The following is a 19,308-nucleotide window of genomic DNA, read 5'->3' on the forward strand; positions in this document are numbered from 1 at the left end:
AACAGTAATTAGAGCACAACTGCTGACATGTTAGCTCAGCACCTGTGAGGTAATCTAATTGATTTCCCTCCATGGGATGGACAGAAATGTTGTCCAAATGCCAAAGAGACATTCCTGTGAAATACGGTTGACATGTGTAACACCAGTGCCAGCAGGAGTTGTATGCAAATGAAATGTCATATGAGACATTTGAAAATGGCTTTGAATGTTTCAGCATTATGCAAAACAGAACTGACAGAACAGGTATTGTTGGAATTTCAAATAACACTGAAGATAAGCAATAATTTACAAAACTTCTAATATTCTCAGATTATTATGTATTGAACACTCTATAGCTTTATTAGTTCTGTGAAAATTCATGTTTCCATCAGTTATGCAAACTCCCATAGCTGTTATCAGCCCTCAATCAACAACTGAACTGAGCTGTAAAATTCCTGAGAAATGGTGTTTATCTTCCTGCACTTCCTCCTTCTGTTTTAGGTTTCTGGCTTCCTCTAGCGACCAGAACTGAAAACTTGAACTTGATAAGCTATAACTAGAGGGGTGCTTTAATACTTTTTGTTCGTTTTAGCCAGTTTAAGTAGACTAATTGTATTTCCCCTATACATTGTGAGCCATATGGAAATGCCTTAAATGACCATTACTGGAGCGTAGCCATTCTCAACAGCTAAATGATTTCTTTCTTAAAATGTCTACAAATTTTAACTTCCAAATTGTAACTTGTTGTTTCTAATCACCTTAGCACTTTGAAAGCATATGGAACCTTATAAAAAGGGTTCTGATATTGTTACAAACAGAAGAACCCTAATTTGGCACTCTTTAGAACCATTTATCATAACAGTGTATAGTTATCTTACAATAATATGACTTAGTAAGATGAAATATTTAAATGCTTAGTTTTAAATGATAAGTTCAGGAGAGGTTGTTGCTTATTTGTTTGGCAATTTCAGTGTTTTGTTTCATAATTTCAGCAAGTTAGTAATAAATGCACCTTTGCTTTTGATGCAACGACCCATTATTAACATAACACACAGGATTTGATCTATTATAGGCCCATCTTTCATATTTAAACTGATAATGATGATGAAGTCACTGAACGAAAGCATGTGCCAAATCATAAATGTAAATGTTTACATTTTTTTAGATATTCAAATCCAACAAAGAAAGAAAACATTCATTAGTCAGTTTTAGGATAGTAACCATCATTGATTATGTTTCCAGCAGGTGTATTGACCAACAACAACAACAAAAACCTTTCCATCAGTTATTTGAGCATGTAAATATAACATATTTTTGTAATTATACAGATTTTTACTGAGTTCACTCTTCTCACTCATTTTGAACATGTTGTACTTAATTATTAAGCTGCAGATTTTAATTCTGCAAATTATTTTAAATATGCAAGTAATAAGAGTGTGGAGATGATGAGAATCTGATGTTTTTAGGAGAGAAACAAGTGAGAATGAGAAGATTTCGAGACACCAGCAGCAGATCTCATCACTTCAGAACGTCCAAGACTTTCACGTCCATTAAACATTTATTTTTCACATCCGGAGTCATTTGGTCTTTTACTTTAGTCTGTTGGTTTTGGTTGATTTCATTTACAGTGTCTGTTTAAAAATGTTCAGCCACATTCATGCGTTTATCTCACAAGATCTTTAAAGATTGTAAAATGAATCTGTTGAAATTGTTAACTTTGGTATTGAGTTATATGGGAATTAAAATAAAATGCTTTAGAATTAAATGAAATTGAGGGTGATCATATGAATTTGAGGAGAACTGCCACTAAAAATCACTCACACATTAGTTGAAAAAAAAAATTAAGAATTATGCAAAAGAGTTAGTTTTGAGGAAAGATCCAGCAACATTTGAGCGCATATGATATCTAAACCAGAGATTTTGTTTCAAACTACATTTCCCATCATTCCAAGAGTGACTCTTGATGACGTTTCTGCCAACATGGCGGCCTACAGTAGCTGTCACACTGGAGGCTACACAACCTAGTGGACTTGACTGTATCTAAAACTAAATATATGTGCTTTTGAATTCATCTTTTTTTCGATGGAAAGTGATGTTAGATATGCAATTTAAAGTCATAATATGGTTTCTATGTCAAGGAATAACATGTTAGTGAGCTGATAGAGATGATGCATCTGCCTCTGTTTAGATCGCACGGGCTCTTTCTGCCCTTCATCAAACGCTTTCCTGATATTAAAATATGCCGCATTAAACGCAGATCTCAGGGCTGCATGAGCACATGTACAGTCATCAGACACAGATGGATGAAAAGCATCAGTCCTGTCAGAAACTTCAGCTCTAATGCGTCTGAGAAGGTAAATTGTGTTGCTTTGACCTGTTTTTACCCTCAGCGGACATGTAAGCAAAATAATATATGACGTATGAGGGAGTAACGGACCGGTACACAGAAGTAACGGTTCGGTACTTACCGCGGTTTTGAAGTTACGGCGCGATATGTTTTAGGTACAGGGTGGGGGGCAAACTATGTTTTTTTGTTTTGCTTTTTATTAAACATTGGTTTACTGACCAAACTATATATCTGTACTTAAAAAAGTCAGTCATTCAAATACAAAATATGTTAGCAAGATATTTTAGAATAATTATTACGTTTCGATTCTAATCCACTCCGTCTATTTAACATGCGTAGTGAAGCGAAAGACCTGTTCCGGAAAATTTTGGTACGGCCGCTAATAATATATGATTTTCCAGGTATTTAAACTATGGTATTTTGGTGGAAACTACATTGTGATTTATTCCCTTACAGTTAATGGTTTTCGCAACTGGATATTGAACTTGAGTTCTTTGACTTTTACAGGAGAGTTTCAACATGTCAGAGTTTCCAATAGAGAGAATACCGCGGTTTGAAGTTACGGTGCGATATGCTTTAGGTACAGCCTATGTTTTTTTGTTTTGCTTTTTATTAAACATTGGTTTACTGACCAAACTATATCTGTCCTTAAATAAAAAAAAAGCAAAATATGTTGGCAAGATAGTTTAGATTAAGGTTAGGATTATTTCACTCCGTCTATTTAACTTAAGCACTGAAACGAAATACCTGTACCGAACATTATGATGATTTTACGGTAGAAACTAGTGATGGGAACTTTCAATTGAACTTTGCAAAATGATTAATTGTTTCGAAGCATTTGAAACACCACACGCTGATGACCCCTGCTGGTCAAAACAGTGTAAATGCAACAAAAACGTGCATAAAAACAGCTTTTACAAATCCATTGCAGACGTTTATTGAAAGTATAATCTATCAAATGCAATTAACTAATCATAAATATTAAGTGTCTGTATAATATAGAAGGCTGCCCAACGATTAATCATTTGCAAAATAAAAGTCTGTGTTACGTAATATATGTGTGTTCTGTGTTTAATAATTATGTATATATAAATACATGCACATACATACATGTATATATTTAAGAAAAAAATTATATTTATATATCAAATATTTATATTTATATGTAATATAAAATGTATATAAATATGTATATTTATTTATACATGTATATATTTTCTAAATTTATACATGTATGTGCATATATTTATATATACGTAATTATTATACACAGAACACACCCATATATTACGTAAACACAGACTTTTATTTTGCAAATGATTAAAAAACAAATTTGAAACAAAAGATTCATAAAGGTTTCGAAGCTTCATTAAGCAGTGTTTCGAAAATGTCCATCACTAGTAGAAACTATGGTATCTTAGTGGAAATTCCCCATAGTGATTTATTGCATAATGGTTTTCGCAACTGGATATTGAACCTGAGCTCTTTGACTTTTACAGGAGAGTTTCGACATGTCAGAATTTCCAGCGGAGAGAATACGCAATTTCAGCATTATTGCTCACATTGATCATGGCAAGAGCACTTTAGCTGACAGACTGCTGGAGATCACAGGTGATTCTCTGTAAAACAACCATAACAGAAGTTTCTTTGCTGTGAATTAATTTCATAAATTCTCTTTCTCTCTTGGGGCTTGTTGCGTGCGCAGGTGCCATTGCAAAGACAGCGAGTAACAAGCAGGTGCTGGATAAACTGCAGGTGGAGAGAGAGAGAGGAATCACTGTTAAAGCTCAGACCGCGTCGCTCTTCTACCAGCACGACGGACAGACGTACCTGCTCAATCTCATCGACACACCTGTGAGGACAATGATTTAACGATATCAATGAATGTAAAAGATCTGCAAAGATCAAAGTGCAGATAAATGGAGTTACTAAAAGAAAGAATCAATTCTGAACTGCTGGTACGTTTGTAACTAATTTGCATAACACAAGCCCATTGGCTGCCAGCGAACAATGCTTCCTTTGCCCCGCCCTCAATCACTGTAGTTGTATCTGAGACTGGAAGAGTTTGGTTCGCGTCGTTCATGTCGAGAAGACGCTGTTTTCTGCTGACAAAGCAAATCCACTTTTGACTGATACGATAAAACCGACGCCATCGTTACTGTTCGTATCGAGAGCTGAGATTCAGATATGCTAATGAGTGTTTGGTTTCTGATCAATCACAACAGACTGAGCCATCTGACCAATCAGAGCAGAGCAGCTCTCAGAAAGGTGGGGTTTAGAGAGACCGCATCTTCGAACGAACCGTTTCAGACACTGTGAGAAAAGAGCTGATGCTGCAATGGATATTATGAAAAAATTAAAGTGTTTTTTGACCTTGGATGAATGTGAACCTGTTGTAGGAGACTCTGAAACAACATTAGGAGCTTTTAAAAATAGCGTAATGGGGCACTTTAAACACACTGATGTTTAACTAGCTAATCTGTATAACTGAAGTGATTCCACTATATTTTTTTAGGGCCATGTTGACTTCAGCTATGAAGTTTCTCGGTCCATATCCGCTTGCCAAGGAGTTCTGCTCATTGTAGATGCAAATCAGGTAAAACACTCAATAAATGATGCTTTCCTATATTTAATGATTTACACAAGATTAGTAAAGTTTAAAACAGTAGAAACGTTTTTTTAATGTTATTTTAGTATTATTTGTATACTATTAGAGCATTTATTAATATTTTTAATTAGCTTATAATTTATATTTTTTATATGTAATGTATTTATATTTTGGTTTAAGTTTGTCATTTTGTTATGTGCTTTTTAATTTAAATTAATTTCAGTTTTTGTCATTTTAGCACTTCAACTTCAGTTAGTGGGAACAGCATAAATAACAACACTGGCACATACTCACATATATCAGCATAAATAAACTAAATATTAATAAATTGCATAAATAAAAACTGCAGACTTTTTAAAATAACATTAAGGGGAAAATAATTATTGTATGTTTTTTGTCTCTAAATCAAAGGGATTCAAGTGCAATTACAGTTATTCAGAAATTTAATAGCAAAATAAAGTAAACTGTGACATATTATACCCAAAAATTCTTCATTCAGTGGACTACCGGTAAAATTGATAAAGATTTGGAACCAAAAATTATTCAGACACTTTGACCTGACCATGTGTTATCTGACATAATTAAGATAATTTTTTTTTCTGACAGTTTAACTCTGAGATCTTTTCATATTTTATTACCATTTTTTCAACTATAGTGAATAAACTGCATTAATGAATGAAATGTTCAAAGTGGCTGAATACATTTTGGTTTGACTGTATATCAGCATAAATAAACTGTCATAAAAACTGCAGACTTTTAAAATTACATTAAGGTAAAAAAAATGTATGTTTTTTTGTCTCTAAATCAAAGGGAATTCAAGCGCAAACAGTCGCCAATTTCTACTTGGCATTTGAGGCTCAACTAACAATCATCCCTGTGATAAACAAGGTAGACATTACAGAGAGAATCTCTGATCTTTCCTTTAAATGCAGTCGAGGGCTGCGTCCGAAATCACATACTTCCCTACTAAATAGTGGGCAATAAACATTATGTGACAAAAGAATTATGCAGTACTCATAAAACAGTAGGCATAGTCCCCAGATGACACATTACTTCCAGCGAAATCCTGAAGTGTGCACAACTTTATTATCCCATGATTTTTTTAGCAGTATTCAAAATAAGTACCTACTCGAGAGTATGCGATTTCGGACGCACCCATTTTGTTTCTTATGTATAAGTTAAAAATTGTATTTATAGTAAGTGTTTTATAGTAAGTTGTTTTAATTGTCAGATTGATTTGAAAAATGCTGATCCAGAGCGAGTGGAAAAACAGATTGAAAAAGTCTTTGATATTCCAAGGGAAGAGTGTATCAGGGTGAGTCTAAACATGATCATTTGTACAAACGTTTGTCTTCATAATGGCACGTTTTTATTTTTACGTTAGCTTGTGATTTTTTTCTCTGCAGATCTCTGCAAAACTGGGCACAAACGTGGATCAAGTTCTCCAAGAGGTGGTGAATCGGATCCCTCCGTGAGTATCATAAGCTGTTTCAGGTTTCTCCACAAGAGGTCACTGTGAGACTAGAAGATCAGCACATGCTGCATGTGATTTAATGATTGTGTTTCATTAGATTATATCAGATAAGACGAACACAATGACCCCCAAAGCCCAGGGGATGTAGAATATGATCAGAATAAGACATTAATATCTGCTTTATAAATACTAATGAACAGCCAGTATCCGAGTAATATACATGCTAATAAGCAACTAGTTCATGGTGAGAATTGGACCCTAAACCAAAGTGTGTTTTCACACAAAAATGAGGTAAGAAGCACAAAATTACAGCCCAGATCTTGCGGGAATTTTGGTTGAATCTTTAAATTACTTTAAATTATATATTCAGTCGTATGCTGCTTAGTTACTATTAATCATAGAAAATAAAATATGTATTTCCTCCTGTACTGTTCAAATGACCTTTTCTTGCACACATTCACGTAAACTGTAAGTACATGTGACCATGCGAGGAAGTGAGTGAATCAGGAAGTTTCAGTTTATTTCGGGTAAATCATCATCATCATGTTTCATCATGTCAGGTGCTTTCTTACAAACCCACTAAGCTACATTCCCTCCATAACGTTTTTCTTTTAGGTACATTGTTGGGTTACACTTTATTTTAAGGTGTCCTTGTCATAATACAAGTACTGAGTAATATTAATTAACAACTGGTACTTACTACATAATTAGAGTTAGGGTTTGTAATTATGCATACACTGCTTTTATTATAGTATGTACATGTAACATCTGTAACAAAGACACTAAAACTGGATGAGTAAAGTTTGATGGCAAACGTTGAGGTTAGCACACTTCTAGCATGAATTAGCATGTTGTTAACATGATTTAGCACATTACTAACATTAATTTGCATGTTGCAAACATGTTTTAGCACATTGCTAGCATGATTTAACATTTTGCTGACGTTTTATCACGTTAACGTGATTTACCACTTTGTTGGTATTAATTAGTAAGTTGATAACATGTTTTAGCTTGTTGTTAGCATGAATTAACGTTTTAACATGTTGCTAATATGTTTTACTACATTGTTAACATTTTTAACACATGAATTAGCATGTTGTTAACATGATTTAACACATTGTTAACATTAATTAGCATGTTGCAAGCATGTTTTAGCACATTGCTAGCATTTTCTAGCACAATGCTAGCATGATTTAACATGTTGCTGACATGTTTTATCAAGTTAACATGATTTAGCTTGTTGTTAGCATGAATTAACATGTTGCAAATATGTTTTACTACATTGTTAACATTTTTAACACATGAATTAGCATGTTGTTAACATGATTTAACACATTAACATTAATTATCATGTTGCAAGCATGTTTTACCACATTGCTAGCATTTTCTAGCACAATGCTAGCATGATTTAACATGTTGCTGACATGTTTTATCAAGTTAACATGATTTAGCTTGTTGTTAGCATTAATTAACACGTTTTAACATGATTTAACATGTTGCTAATATGTTTTACTACATTGTTAACATTTTTAACACATTGCTAACGAATTAGGATGTTGTAAACATGATTTAGCACACATTGCTAACATTAATTAGCATGTTTTCAAGCATGTTTTGGCACATTGCTAGCATAATTTGGCATTTTGCTGACATGTTTTATCACGTTAACATCATTTACAACTTTGTTAGTATTAATTAGTATGTTGATAACATGACTTAGCATTTTGATAGCAAGAATGAACATTTTGCTAACATGTTGTACTACATTGTTAAATTTTCAACACATTGTTAACATGAATTACTATGTTTCTAACATGTTAACATTTTTTCCACATTGTTAACATGGATTAACATATTGTTAACATGTTTTAACACATTGTTAGCATGAATTAGCATTTTTATCACACTGCTAGCATGAATTAGCATATTGTTAACATGATTTAGCATTTTGTTAACATGATTTACACATTGCTAACATTAACTAGCATGTAGCAAGCATGTTTTAGCACATTTGCTAGCATTATTTAACATTTTGCTGATATGTTTTATCATGTTAACATGATTTATCACTTTGCTAGTATTAATTAGTATGTTGATAACATGATTTAACATGTTAGCGTGAATTAATGTTTTGCATTATTAAACATGTTGCTAACATGTTTTACTAAATCCTTAACATTTTTAAAACATTGCTAACATGAATTAATATGTTTGCTAACATGTTGCCATTTTTACCATGTTAACATGGATTAGCATATTGCTAACATGTTTTAGCACATTGCTCGCATGATTTAGCAAATTTTGCTGACATGTTTTATCACGTTAACATGATAACAACTTTGTATTAATTAGTATGTTGATAACATGTTTTAGCACATTGTTAGCATGAATTAGCATGTTGGTAGCATGAATTAACATTTTGCTAGCATGGGTTAGCATTGTTGCTAGCATGTTCTAAGCTAGTTGCTAGGCTTTGCCAGTGATCGCTATGTAGTGGATGAAGCTTAATACTCTATTAGTTACTGAATATTAGTTTTGACCCCCTCAATGTAAGTCTATGGGCTTTTTATGATATTTAAACTTCATTTTTAAGAAAACCGTAGATCAGTTTGAAGAGATACAGCACACTGAGTCAGAACAGTCTGAATCCCGAGTTTGGCGTTTGTAGCTTTAAAGCTCTAGGATGAGACACTGTCCACATTTAGTCTCATCAGTAGAAGAATAAATTTGCCATGCCAACATAATAAAGGATTTCATGTTGCTGATATTGTACTTTGAGACATAATTGTTTTCAAATGCAAAATTCCATAAGAAAAGGAATAATGTTCACACATTTCTGTAATGATGTAATTGTTTATTGTGTGATTCAGTCCGACAGCGCGAGTGGACGATCCGTTTAAAGCCCTCGTCTTCGACTCCACCTTCGACCATTACCGAGGCGTAGTGGCCAACATTGCTGTGTTCGGTGGACGCGTGTCCAGAGGAGACAAGATCATCTCGGCGCACATGGGGAAGTCGTATGAGGTCAATGAGCTGGGCGTCCTGAGACCGGACCAACACCCGACAGAAACATTGTGAGTCTCACCGTAACACTGACCGGACCAACATCTCACTGAGAGAAAAACATCGTGAAGAAACAGTGTCTGTATGAAGATGCCAGTCTCAGAGTCAGCAGTGATGCCACATCTACAGATTTAGACCCAAGTAACCTGTCATTAGAAACATTAGCTATCATAACGGCATTTTTTATAGAGAGAAAATATCTAATAATTGCATAATTATTTAATAGTTATTTCTTAAATTAAGAAAATTGTGTTTGTGAGGACCAAAACTCTGAGATTGCACTGAAATTTAGGACTTAAAAGTTTTCATGTTAATTTTAGTTAAATTTTTAATTATTTTATGTGCTTTTATCATTTTATTATTATTATTATTTTTTTAATATTGCTACTTAGGATTTTTTATTTTATTTCCATTTTAGCGAGTTTTAGTTTTTATTAATTTCCAGGTTATAATTTTAGTGCTTCAACTTAAACTTAATCAAGGCAAAATTTGTAATATTCATTTAGTTTAAGTTAAATTCTATTCAGTGCTGTCAAATCGATTAATCACATCTAAGATAAAAGTTTGTTTACATAATATACGTGTGTATATTTATCATTATATATATATATATATATATATATATATATATATAATGTATGTATGTCTGTGTATGCGTGTGTGCGTACATATTGTGTATGTATGTATATGTATATATATATATATATATATATATATATATATATATACTGTACTCATACAGTATTTAAGCATATCTATATGTGTGTATATATACACAGACACACACACACACATATATAAAATATATAAATATAAATATATACACACACATATATTATGTAAACAAACATTTATGTTAGATGCAATCACCAAATTCGAAGCGATTAATCGATTTGACAGCTCTACTTTTATTGGATTTCAGCTTTATTTCAATTAACAGAAATGTTTTTAATAATTTAAGTTTTTGTTTTAGTAAAAGGATTAGTTAACTTTCAAATTAAATTTTCCTGATAATTTACTCACCCCCATGTCATCCAAGATGTTCATGTCTTTCTTTCGTCAGTGGAAAAGAAATGAAGGTTTTTGATGAAAACATTCCAGGATTATTCTCCATATAGTGGACTTCACTGGATTCCAGATGGTTGAAGGTCAAAATTACAGTTTACAGCGATCCCAGATGAGAAATAAGGGTCTTATTTAGAGAAACCATCTTTTATACATTTTAACCATAAATGCTCATCTTGAACTAGCTCTCTTCTTCTTCTCTATTTGAGTTCCAGCAGTTTAGACATTGCTAAGTGTATTACTGCCATCCACAGGTCAAAGTTTGAACTAATTGTTATATACTTTGACCTGTGGAGGGCAGTAATACACTTAGCAGTGTCTACACTGCCGGAATTCTAATAGAGAAGAAGAAGAGAGCTAGTTTCTCTTAAAGGGCACCTATTATGCAAAATTCACTTTTACATGGTGTTTGACCATAAATGTGTGTTGGCAGTGTGTGAGCAAAACCACCCTAGAATGAGAAAAATCTACCGAGTGTTTTTTTTTACAATCTCAATAATTCATAAGCACTGTCTCAGAACGCCCTGTTCTAAGATTGCTCTCACTGTGACGTAGAATTGCGCTAAGCCCCACCCACGTGGTTTGATTGACAATCTGGTTTTGGCATAGACCCCGCCGTCGGTGATCTGTCAACCATCCTCCATTGTTTCAACGACAGCCGGTAATGTCTCCTAAGAAACATAAGTGTTCTGTTGTGGGATGTAATAATGAACATAGTAGTTTTCACTTACTTCCGACATCAGAGCCACTGAAAACGCAGTGGATGGATTTTATTTACGAAGGAAAGGCGCCACTCAAAATTCCAAAATACGTTTATGTTTGCGCAAATCATTTTTTGACTGACTGTTTTGAGAACGAGGGTCAATTCAAAGCAGGTCTTGCTTCAAAGTTAATCCTCAAGTGTGGATCGTTGCCTACTGTTCGCGATCCAACGTCACCTCCAGAAGAAGTAAGTGTATTTAATGTATTTTGAGCAAATAGTCATTTCAGTCGATGTCAGCCAAATCAATAACAAATGCGTCTAAAGTTGTTGTCGTCGTCGTAGAATGTCTGTGTATATAATTTAAACCTTGTTTGTATAGTGTGTATCAACGCTATCTCATGACCAATTCATACTTATTCTACGAGGTGGCTATTTCGTATAAATTCATACGACCTCACTCGTGCGAATTCGTACGATTTGTCTAAACCCCAGTGACGGTTAGGTTTAGGGGCGGGGTTTGGGGTATTTGTCAACTCGTAAAATGCATACGATTTAGCAAAAAACGTATGAATTAGTACGAGTGAGGTCGTATGAATTCATACGATTTAGCCACCTCGTAAAATACGCACGAATTGCCGTGAGATCGGGTTGTGTGTATCTAACGTACTTAGCAAACGTTATCACAGTATTTGTGTTTGTAGTTTCAAAAAATTGCACGAACGTTATCACAGTGTGTGTGTGTGTGTTGCACATCCATAACTGCAAAGGGGACGCGATTAAACTCTGTAAGTACATAAATGTATCAAATAACCATTCAGAGACGTCCTGCTCCATTCTCAATTGTGTTTCTTCTGCCGGAGTCTCTTCATCATCTGGGTCTGATTCCGGTTCAAACATGTACGGCTGAATGCCATACAAAACAGCGGGTCTCTCACTCTCAGCTATTGTTTATTGCCATAGGTATGCAAGTTACGCCCTCATCCAAAGGCAGGGCGGGGATATGCAGCTCATTTATATTTAAGGTGGTACACACCAAAACAGCTCTTTTTAAAACAGGCCCCAAAAATGACATTTTCAAATGGTTATAATAAATTAACTGTGGGGTATTTTGTGCTGAAACTTCACAAATACATTCTGGGGACACCCAAGACCAATATTACATCTTGTGAAAAGGGGCATAATAGGTGCCCTTTAATAAGATCCTTATTCCTCGTCTGGTATCGTTTAAAGCCCTTTAAAGCTGCACTGAAACTGACATTTTGACCTTCAACCGTTTGGGCTCCAGTGAAGTCCACTATAAGGAGAATAATCCTGGAATGTTTTCCTCAAAAACCTTCATTTCTTTTCCACTGAAGAAAGAAAAACATGAACATCTTGGATGACATGGGGGTGACTAAATTATCAGGAAAATTTAATTTGAAAGTGAACTAATCCTTTATCAATAATCCTGCCTAGAAATAAAGAGTTTCACGATTTTGAAAAAAACTAAAACTAAAAAAGTTTAAGGAAATGAATGGGAAATAAAAATGTTAAAGATTCTACAGACTCCTGGTTAAAAACTTAGGCTTTAAAAGATAACCAAGCAAATCATCACTTTTTGGCAGAAATAGAATCATAAGTTTAAAAAAAATAAATAAGTGGTGTCAGCCAAATAATGGCATCTTAAAAACTTGGCTGTAGCTTAAAGCCTTCCAAACTCCATATACACCCTAAAATTGCACTAGCTTAACTTTTGACCTTTTGCATTTTGCCTTTCTGCCCTCAGGTATGCCGGGCAGGTGGGTTACGTGATCGCAGGGATGAAGGAAGTGAAGGAGGCTCAGATTGGAGACACATTTTACCTGCACAAACAGCCTGTGGAGGCGCTGCCGGGGTTCAAACCGGCTAAAGCCATGGTGTTCGCAGGTGCGTTTCTAGATGCTTTTTTCACATGTTCACACGTCTTTAGTGTGTAATGTTGCTGTTTGAGCATGAAAGCAGCAGTTCTTCTCTATATAAGTGTCAGTGTTTCTGAACACCCTGAGTTTTCTTCACAATATTCCTCATTTAAATAATTAATATGCAGATTAAAGGGGCGGGGCCTGGTTGAGTTAGTTAGTAGTGTGTTGAAACTGGCGGTTATGGTAAGGGGCGGGATGTTTCCCTAATGACCAATCACAACACACTGCTCCAGCCGACCAATCAGAGCACATTGTGCTTTTCAGAAGGAGGGGCTTCATAGAGACAGGAACTAAACAGAGCGTTACTGACAGACTGGGAAGAGAGGAGCTGCAACAAGGGATAGGATTACAGTGAGGTAAATCTGGAGTTGTGTAACTCTTTCAGGCATGTATCCCATGGACCAATCAGAATACACTAACATGCGAAGTGCTGTGGAGAAACTGATGCTGAATGACTCCAGCGTGTCGGTTCAGCGGGACAGCAGTTTGGCTTTGGGGGCTGGATGGAGGTACGCTCACATGCACAGTCCGTCAGAGTTTAAACCTCTGTTTTAAGTTCATCGCTCAGTCGAGCAGGAGTTCAGGTAAATTTCTCTCTGCCGGTCTCTCTCAGGCTGGGATTTCTGGGCCTGCTGCACATGGAGGTGTTTAACCAGCGTTTAGAACAGGAGTATAACGCGTCTGTCATCATAACGTCTCCGACTGTACCGTACAAGGCTGTGCTGGCATCTGCCAAACTCATAAAGGTGAGACTCTGAACCACCCAGAACATCACAGCAACTGCTTAGAAACATGCTGAAATCTACCCAGAATACTTTAAAATCTTATTATGTAGGAAGTATATTCATTTCAATCTCATTGAAATATGAACGTTTGAGATTCCTCAGTTGAGTGTTTGTTTTTGTAGGAACACGGTGAGGAAGTGATCACCATCATCAACCCTGCTCACTTCCCTGACAGGTCACAGGTGGTGAAGTATCTGGAACCCATGGTGTTGGGAAACATCATCGCTCCGGACGACTTCACTGGGAAGATCATGAGCCTGTGTCAGGTGAGATTAGGTCAGTCCCCTTCAGGGTGATTGTAGTTTAGGGGTAAAGAAGGCTGGAATTTATTACATTACTTTTAAAATGCATTTAAACACCAGGCGTCATGGACTTGGCAACTTTGTAAAAGGTAGCAGAGAAAAACTGTGCGTCATACAATAAACATCTGAGGATCGCTCACTTTCAAATCATTCCCAATGCAACAAACCTGTGCAGAAACATGCATCTTGTTGCTAGGAAATGCATGACAAATGAATACTGTAAGTTGGATAAAAATCTGCTCAAAATATCAAATGTGTTTGATATCCTGATATGCTGCGTCTCAGTTTGCCCACGTATACGATGCCATAAAACATATGTACTGTTTTTGAGAAGAAAAAGTACATGCTTTTGAGAGAGTAGCAGAAGCTTTGGGACAAACTGCTTTGTCATAATTGCATCTTTAACAGACCGTTTTAAAAGTTTATAAAACTTTGTAAACGTTCACAATGCTGTTGCAGATGAAATATAATGTAGATAACATTGAATAAATATTATTTTGTCAGGTTAGATACTGATTATTGTGCGATTATGGTGCGTTCCATTTGTCCTCTGAAGTGGAAAAGTCCTAGTTCCAAGTAGGAATTTTTAACTGGAATGTGGACTGGGAAACTTGAGGGAAGCACAACAATCCGACTTCAGAATCCAATATGGATTAACTGTAGTGAAACAGTAGTAAAATATTGTCTGTATCAATAAACTGTGGTGCACACAATACTATCCAAACTGCGTCCTTCTTAGATTTCTGACCTATGTACTGGAACACGGTTAACTCGGGCATGACGTCATTTCCAGCTATGACATTCATCCTTTGAGGTAAACAGAATGCAGAATCAACCTCTATACTTAACCACTGGTCTCACATGTCCGCCATGTTTGTAGTTTTTTAACACTTTTTATCCGTGTTTGTAGTTTTAATCGAATCCTTCTTCAACGTGCAATGGGTTGTGGGCAATATTAGATGTTGTATGGATCTGCACTTCGAATTATAACTGGAAATAGTAGACCATCCATGTATCTTTGGGATACTCATTTCAACATACTGTGTTTTAGGACATGAATTCTAATTTCGAGTACTATTTAGGATGGATAGTATGTGAATTAGGACACAGAAATAGTAAAAAGTAGTTACTACTACTACTTGTAACTAGTTTTTCTAGTAACTAAAAAGTTACTAGAACTTACTCTTTTGAGTCTATTCCAGCTCAAAAAAGTTCTAGCCTTAACTCAAAAGAGTAAGTGAAGTAAAAATCTTGGTCTAATTCAGGGGTCGGCAACCCAAAATGTTCAAAGAGCCATACCAAAAAAACAAAAAACAAATCTGTCTGGAGCCGCAAAAAAAGAAAAGCCTTATATAAGCCTTATATGAAGGCAACACAGGCTGTAAGTGTATATTAGCTATATTAGCCTACTATCAAACTATCAAAATGACTAAGTAGGCTACAAATACATAATGAGGTATTCCCGAGGTATATATTTAAAAACTGCCAAAAACTACAGAAAAAAGAAGTGTATGGATCACTGCTTCACAGAATTCACAGAAACAGCTGGACTCCAGGCAGAGAAACATGCATTTGCAGTTATCATTTTGTGTCATATTGTTGGATTTTGAGGTAAAATCATTCCATATATATTGTATTGTTATATATTATGTTGACAAATCATCAATTAAATATTTTCCATCTTATGTTCTGCATAATTGTGTGTTTTAAAATAAACACTGACAAAAACTATACTATAAAACTATATGTTTTAGGGCTGGACAATATGACGATATAACATTGATATAAGTGATTATGCGGATTTAAACCTACCTATATTGTAGTTATATAAAATATTCACAGGCAGATTTGCTTTATGTATTTTCCCAGCGTCAAATCAGGCACATATAAATGTCAGGAAATACGACTCCTGGATACATGTCAGTATCCATGGATTAGGTTTATTTGACAAGTTTTAAGAAACACTTTTGAGTCCAAACTTTAGTGTAATTTGTTTGTTTTACTCGCGTTTTCACAGTTTCCTCTATTAAATCCAGTCATGCAGCAGGTTCTTTTGCCACTCAGTCCAGCTGAGGGAGCGCGCTTTCAGCGGGAAAGTGACGTCGATGCATACCCTTGCTGCTGAAACAGGCTATGACGCGAATCTTCGTTGACAGAAATGTTGAAATTTAATATTTATTATACACATTTTTACAGCATTGGAAAACGTTAAAATGTTTGTTTCATGTTTGTTCTCCTACAGAAACCATATGAAAACAAAAAATATACCCCCCCCCCCAATCTTTTTCCATTTTCATACATTTTTGAAAAAGCTCCAGGGAGCCACTAGGGGGCCACTAAAGAGCTGCATGCGGCTCTAGAGCCGCGGGTTGCCGACCTCCGGTCTAATTCAAAGAAAAACTGCAAAGTGACTAAATTCCAATTTCTGTGGAAGCATTTTGAGTCTTGCATTTGTAGTAACCAACATTGCAATTCTCTGCCTTCCTGAAGACCCGCAGGGCTGTTCAGAAGAACATGTTCTACATCGATGACCATCGAGTGATGATGAAGTACTTATTCCCTCTAAATGAGATCGTGGTGGACTTTTACGACCAGCTCAAGTCCATGTCGTCAGGATACGCCAGGTGAGCTCGTCATGAATGAATGAGCGCTTAAAGAGGACCTATCATGCTCTTTTAGAAAGTTTGATGTTGTTTTTTTGCTCTGCTAGAACAGGTTTTCCTGCTTGAATGTTGATTATTCTCCTCATATTGTCCATTGTTGCAGCTCCTCTCTTCCCAGTCTGTCAGTAACGCTCTGTTTAGTTCCTGTCTCTATGAAGCCCCTCCTTCTGAAAAGCACAATGTTCTCTGATTGGTCGGCTGGAGCAGTGTGTTGTGATTGGTCATTTGGGAAATGTCCCGCCCCTTACCATAACCGCCAGTTTCAACACGCTACTAACTAACTCAACCAGGCCCCGCCCCTTTATTCTGCATATGAATTATTTAAATGAGGAATATTGTGAAGAAAACTCAAGACTACAATGGAGGATTCTGTAAATTTGTTTTACTGTTTTTTCCTAGTTTTGATTACGAGGACGCTGGTTATGAGGCCGCTGAACTGATTAAGATGGACTTCCTCCTCAACGGGCGGCCAGTGGAGGAACTCGCCATTATCATTCATAAGTAAGTCTTGATCTCTCATGATTAGTTTTATATTTCAAGAGATATTTCAAAGATATTTGATCATTTACAGTTGCACAGAATGTAATTAAATACTCAAAACCCTTAACTTGAATATGACCGTCCACCATATTTTTAACGTAAGAGCGAATGCAGCCATTTGTAACTAGAATGCATGAGACTTCTGATGTCCAGTTCCAGTTATTTCAGCAGGACAAAAACATGTATCCGTTGGCGTTATTCTTCCTCTTCTGCTCTTAAATCTATGGCAGCCCATAGAACAGCTTGTGGGAAAGTTATGAAATTTGGCACACCGATAGAGGACGGTCTGAACATTAATTACAGCAATTAAAGTCTCTAACTAAATCCCTCTTGCGCCACCAACAGTCCAAAATTTCACTTACATGTATGCTAAAAAGTTTTGAAACATAAGTGCTAGAAGCAAAATTCTTTTTTCCCTCTGATTCTTTGACTCAATTTGAAAATTCCAAAAACAAAAGCTCCTCCTAGGCTGTTGCTCCGATTTTCACGAATATTGAACCTGATCATCTTCAGACCATGCCGTCAAAAAGTTATGGAATTCAAGATGTTTCATCAAACCGTTCTCGAATAATTTGCGAACGAATTCAATGAAGAGCACGGCAGAATGAACGCGAGGCTATATCTCCGCGACGCTTTATCGTATTCTGACCAAACTTGGTGTGTGTTATGACAACCATGACCTGAGGGTACCTGCCACAGCAGTGCCACCTAGTGGTTAGGAGATATGAAAAATGCTCTTTTTGCTTATAACTTCTGAACAGTTTGGCCAAAAAACACAAAAATCTTTAGATTCTGTGCAGCATGCCGAGTCGAACAATGCCCCAATTTCCTGTCGATTTTGGGCATCAGCCATTTTGAATTTTGTCGTAAAATGCACATTGGCGTACCGTTACGAAACTCGGTATTTGTCATCAGCACCATACCCTGAAGGTACTCAAAATGTTTCAGGGCCACCTTGTGGTCAAAAGTTATAAAGCAATTTCCAAGTATATTAATTACCTTTGATTAATTTTATTATTATTATTGTAATGAAACTGGTCTTAATAGATTCCTTGTGTCATGCCAAGAACATAGATACCAATTTTGCCATAGTCATCCAAACTTCCTGTCCGCCATTTTGATTTTCTTTAAAAAACTACTTTTTCGAAATCCTCCTAGACCGTTCATTCGATTTTCACCAAATTCGAGTCAGATCATCTTCAGACTACGCTGGCAAAAACTAATGGATTCTGTGTCAATAGATGAAACTGCATCAACAAAGTTGATTATATCTGCAGTGCTTTGGCATATTGACACAAATCTTTGCATGTGTCATTGTCACCTCACTCTGACCACAAAACATCAATTTCGTAACAGTGCCACCTATTGGTCCAAAGTGATAAAACTATTACATCATATTTCTAGTGACTGTATTTTGCTTAAAATGATCTTAATATGTCTTTTAATTCCTCATTGTTGCAGTTGGTCTGATGTTTTACTGTTTACTGTCTTCTCTGTCTGTAGTGCGATTGCTAGAAAGCACTGACACCAGCTTTGATTTGTCCTTATGTTCAGAGAGAAAGCGTACAGTGCGGGAAAAGCCATATGTGAGAGACTGAAGGAGTCCATCCCGAGACAGATGTTTGAGATCGCAGTGCAGGCAGCCATCGGCAGCAAGATCATCGCACGAGAAACGTGAGTGTTGCACTTTGCATAATACCAGGAAAAAAACGTATGTAAGTTAATATTCCATACCCACGATTCCTTCTTTTAGGATCAAAGCATACCGGAAGAATGTTCTAGCAAAATGTGTAAGTACCTCTTCTCATATTGAAGATTTTTTTAGCTTGATTAGCTGCT

At 35.8% G+C, this 19,308-nt stretch overlaps 1 protein-coding gene across 2 annotated transcripts in view; it reads left to right on the forward strand.

The window, feature by feature from the left end:
* Positions 1–1,968: 1,968 nt before the first annotated feature.
* guf1 (GTP binding elongation factor GUF1) overlaps positions 1,969–19,308 on the forward strand; it is an 18,444-nt gene continuing 1,104 nt past the window's right edge. Inside the window, exons 1-17 of one of the 2 annotated variants that reach the window (XM_067383611.1) lie at positions 2,284–2,333; positions 2,834–2,906; positions 3,826–3,937; positions 4,032–4,180; positions 4,842–4,922; positions 5,745–5,822; positions 6,166–6,249; positions 6,341–6,405; positions 9,279–9,482; positions 13,005–13,144; positions 13,565–13,688; positions 13,793–13,925; positions 14,087–14,230; positions 16,757–16,890; positions 17,329–17,430; positions 19,024–19,143; positions 19,223–19,259. In XM_067383611.1, coding sequence (XP_067239712.1) covers positions 3,838–3,937; positions 4,032–4,180; positions 4,842–4,922; positions 5,745–5,822; positions 6,166–6,249; positions 6,341–6,405; positions 9,279–9,482; positions 13,005–13,144; positions 13,565–13,688; positions 13,793–13,925; positions 14,087–14,230; positions 16,757–16,890; positions 17,329–17,430; positions 19,024–19,143; positions 19,223–19,259 — 1,695 coding nt within the window. In that variant the 5' untranslated portion in view covers positions 2,284–2,333; positions 2,834–2,906; positions 3,826–3,837. Of the gene's footprint in view, positions 2,334–2,833; positions 2,907–3,825; positions 3,938–4,031; positions 4,181–4,841; positions 4,923–5,744; positions 5,823–6,165; positions 6,250–6,340; positions 6,406–9,278; positions 9,483–13,004; positions 13,145–13,564; positions 13,689–13,792; positions 13,926–14,086; positions 14,231–16,756; positions 16,891–17,328; positions 17,431–19,023; positions 19,144–19,222; positions 19,260–19,308 lie in introns of both variants that reach the window. The other variant, XM_067383602.1, reaches the window with a different exon arrangement.

This window comes from Chanodichthys erythropterus, chromosome 1, assembly GCF_024489055.1.
Source record: "Chanodichthys erythropterus isolate Z2021 chromosome 1, ASM2448905v1, whole genome shotgun sequence".
Classification (NCBI taxonomy): domain Eukaryota; kingdom Metazoa; phylum Chordata; class Actinopteri; order Cypriniformes; family Xenocyprididae; genus Chanodichthys; species Chanodichthys erythropterus.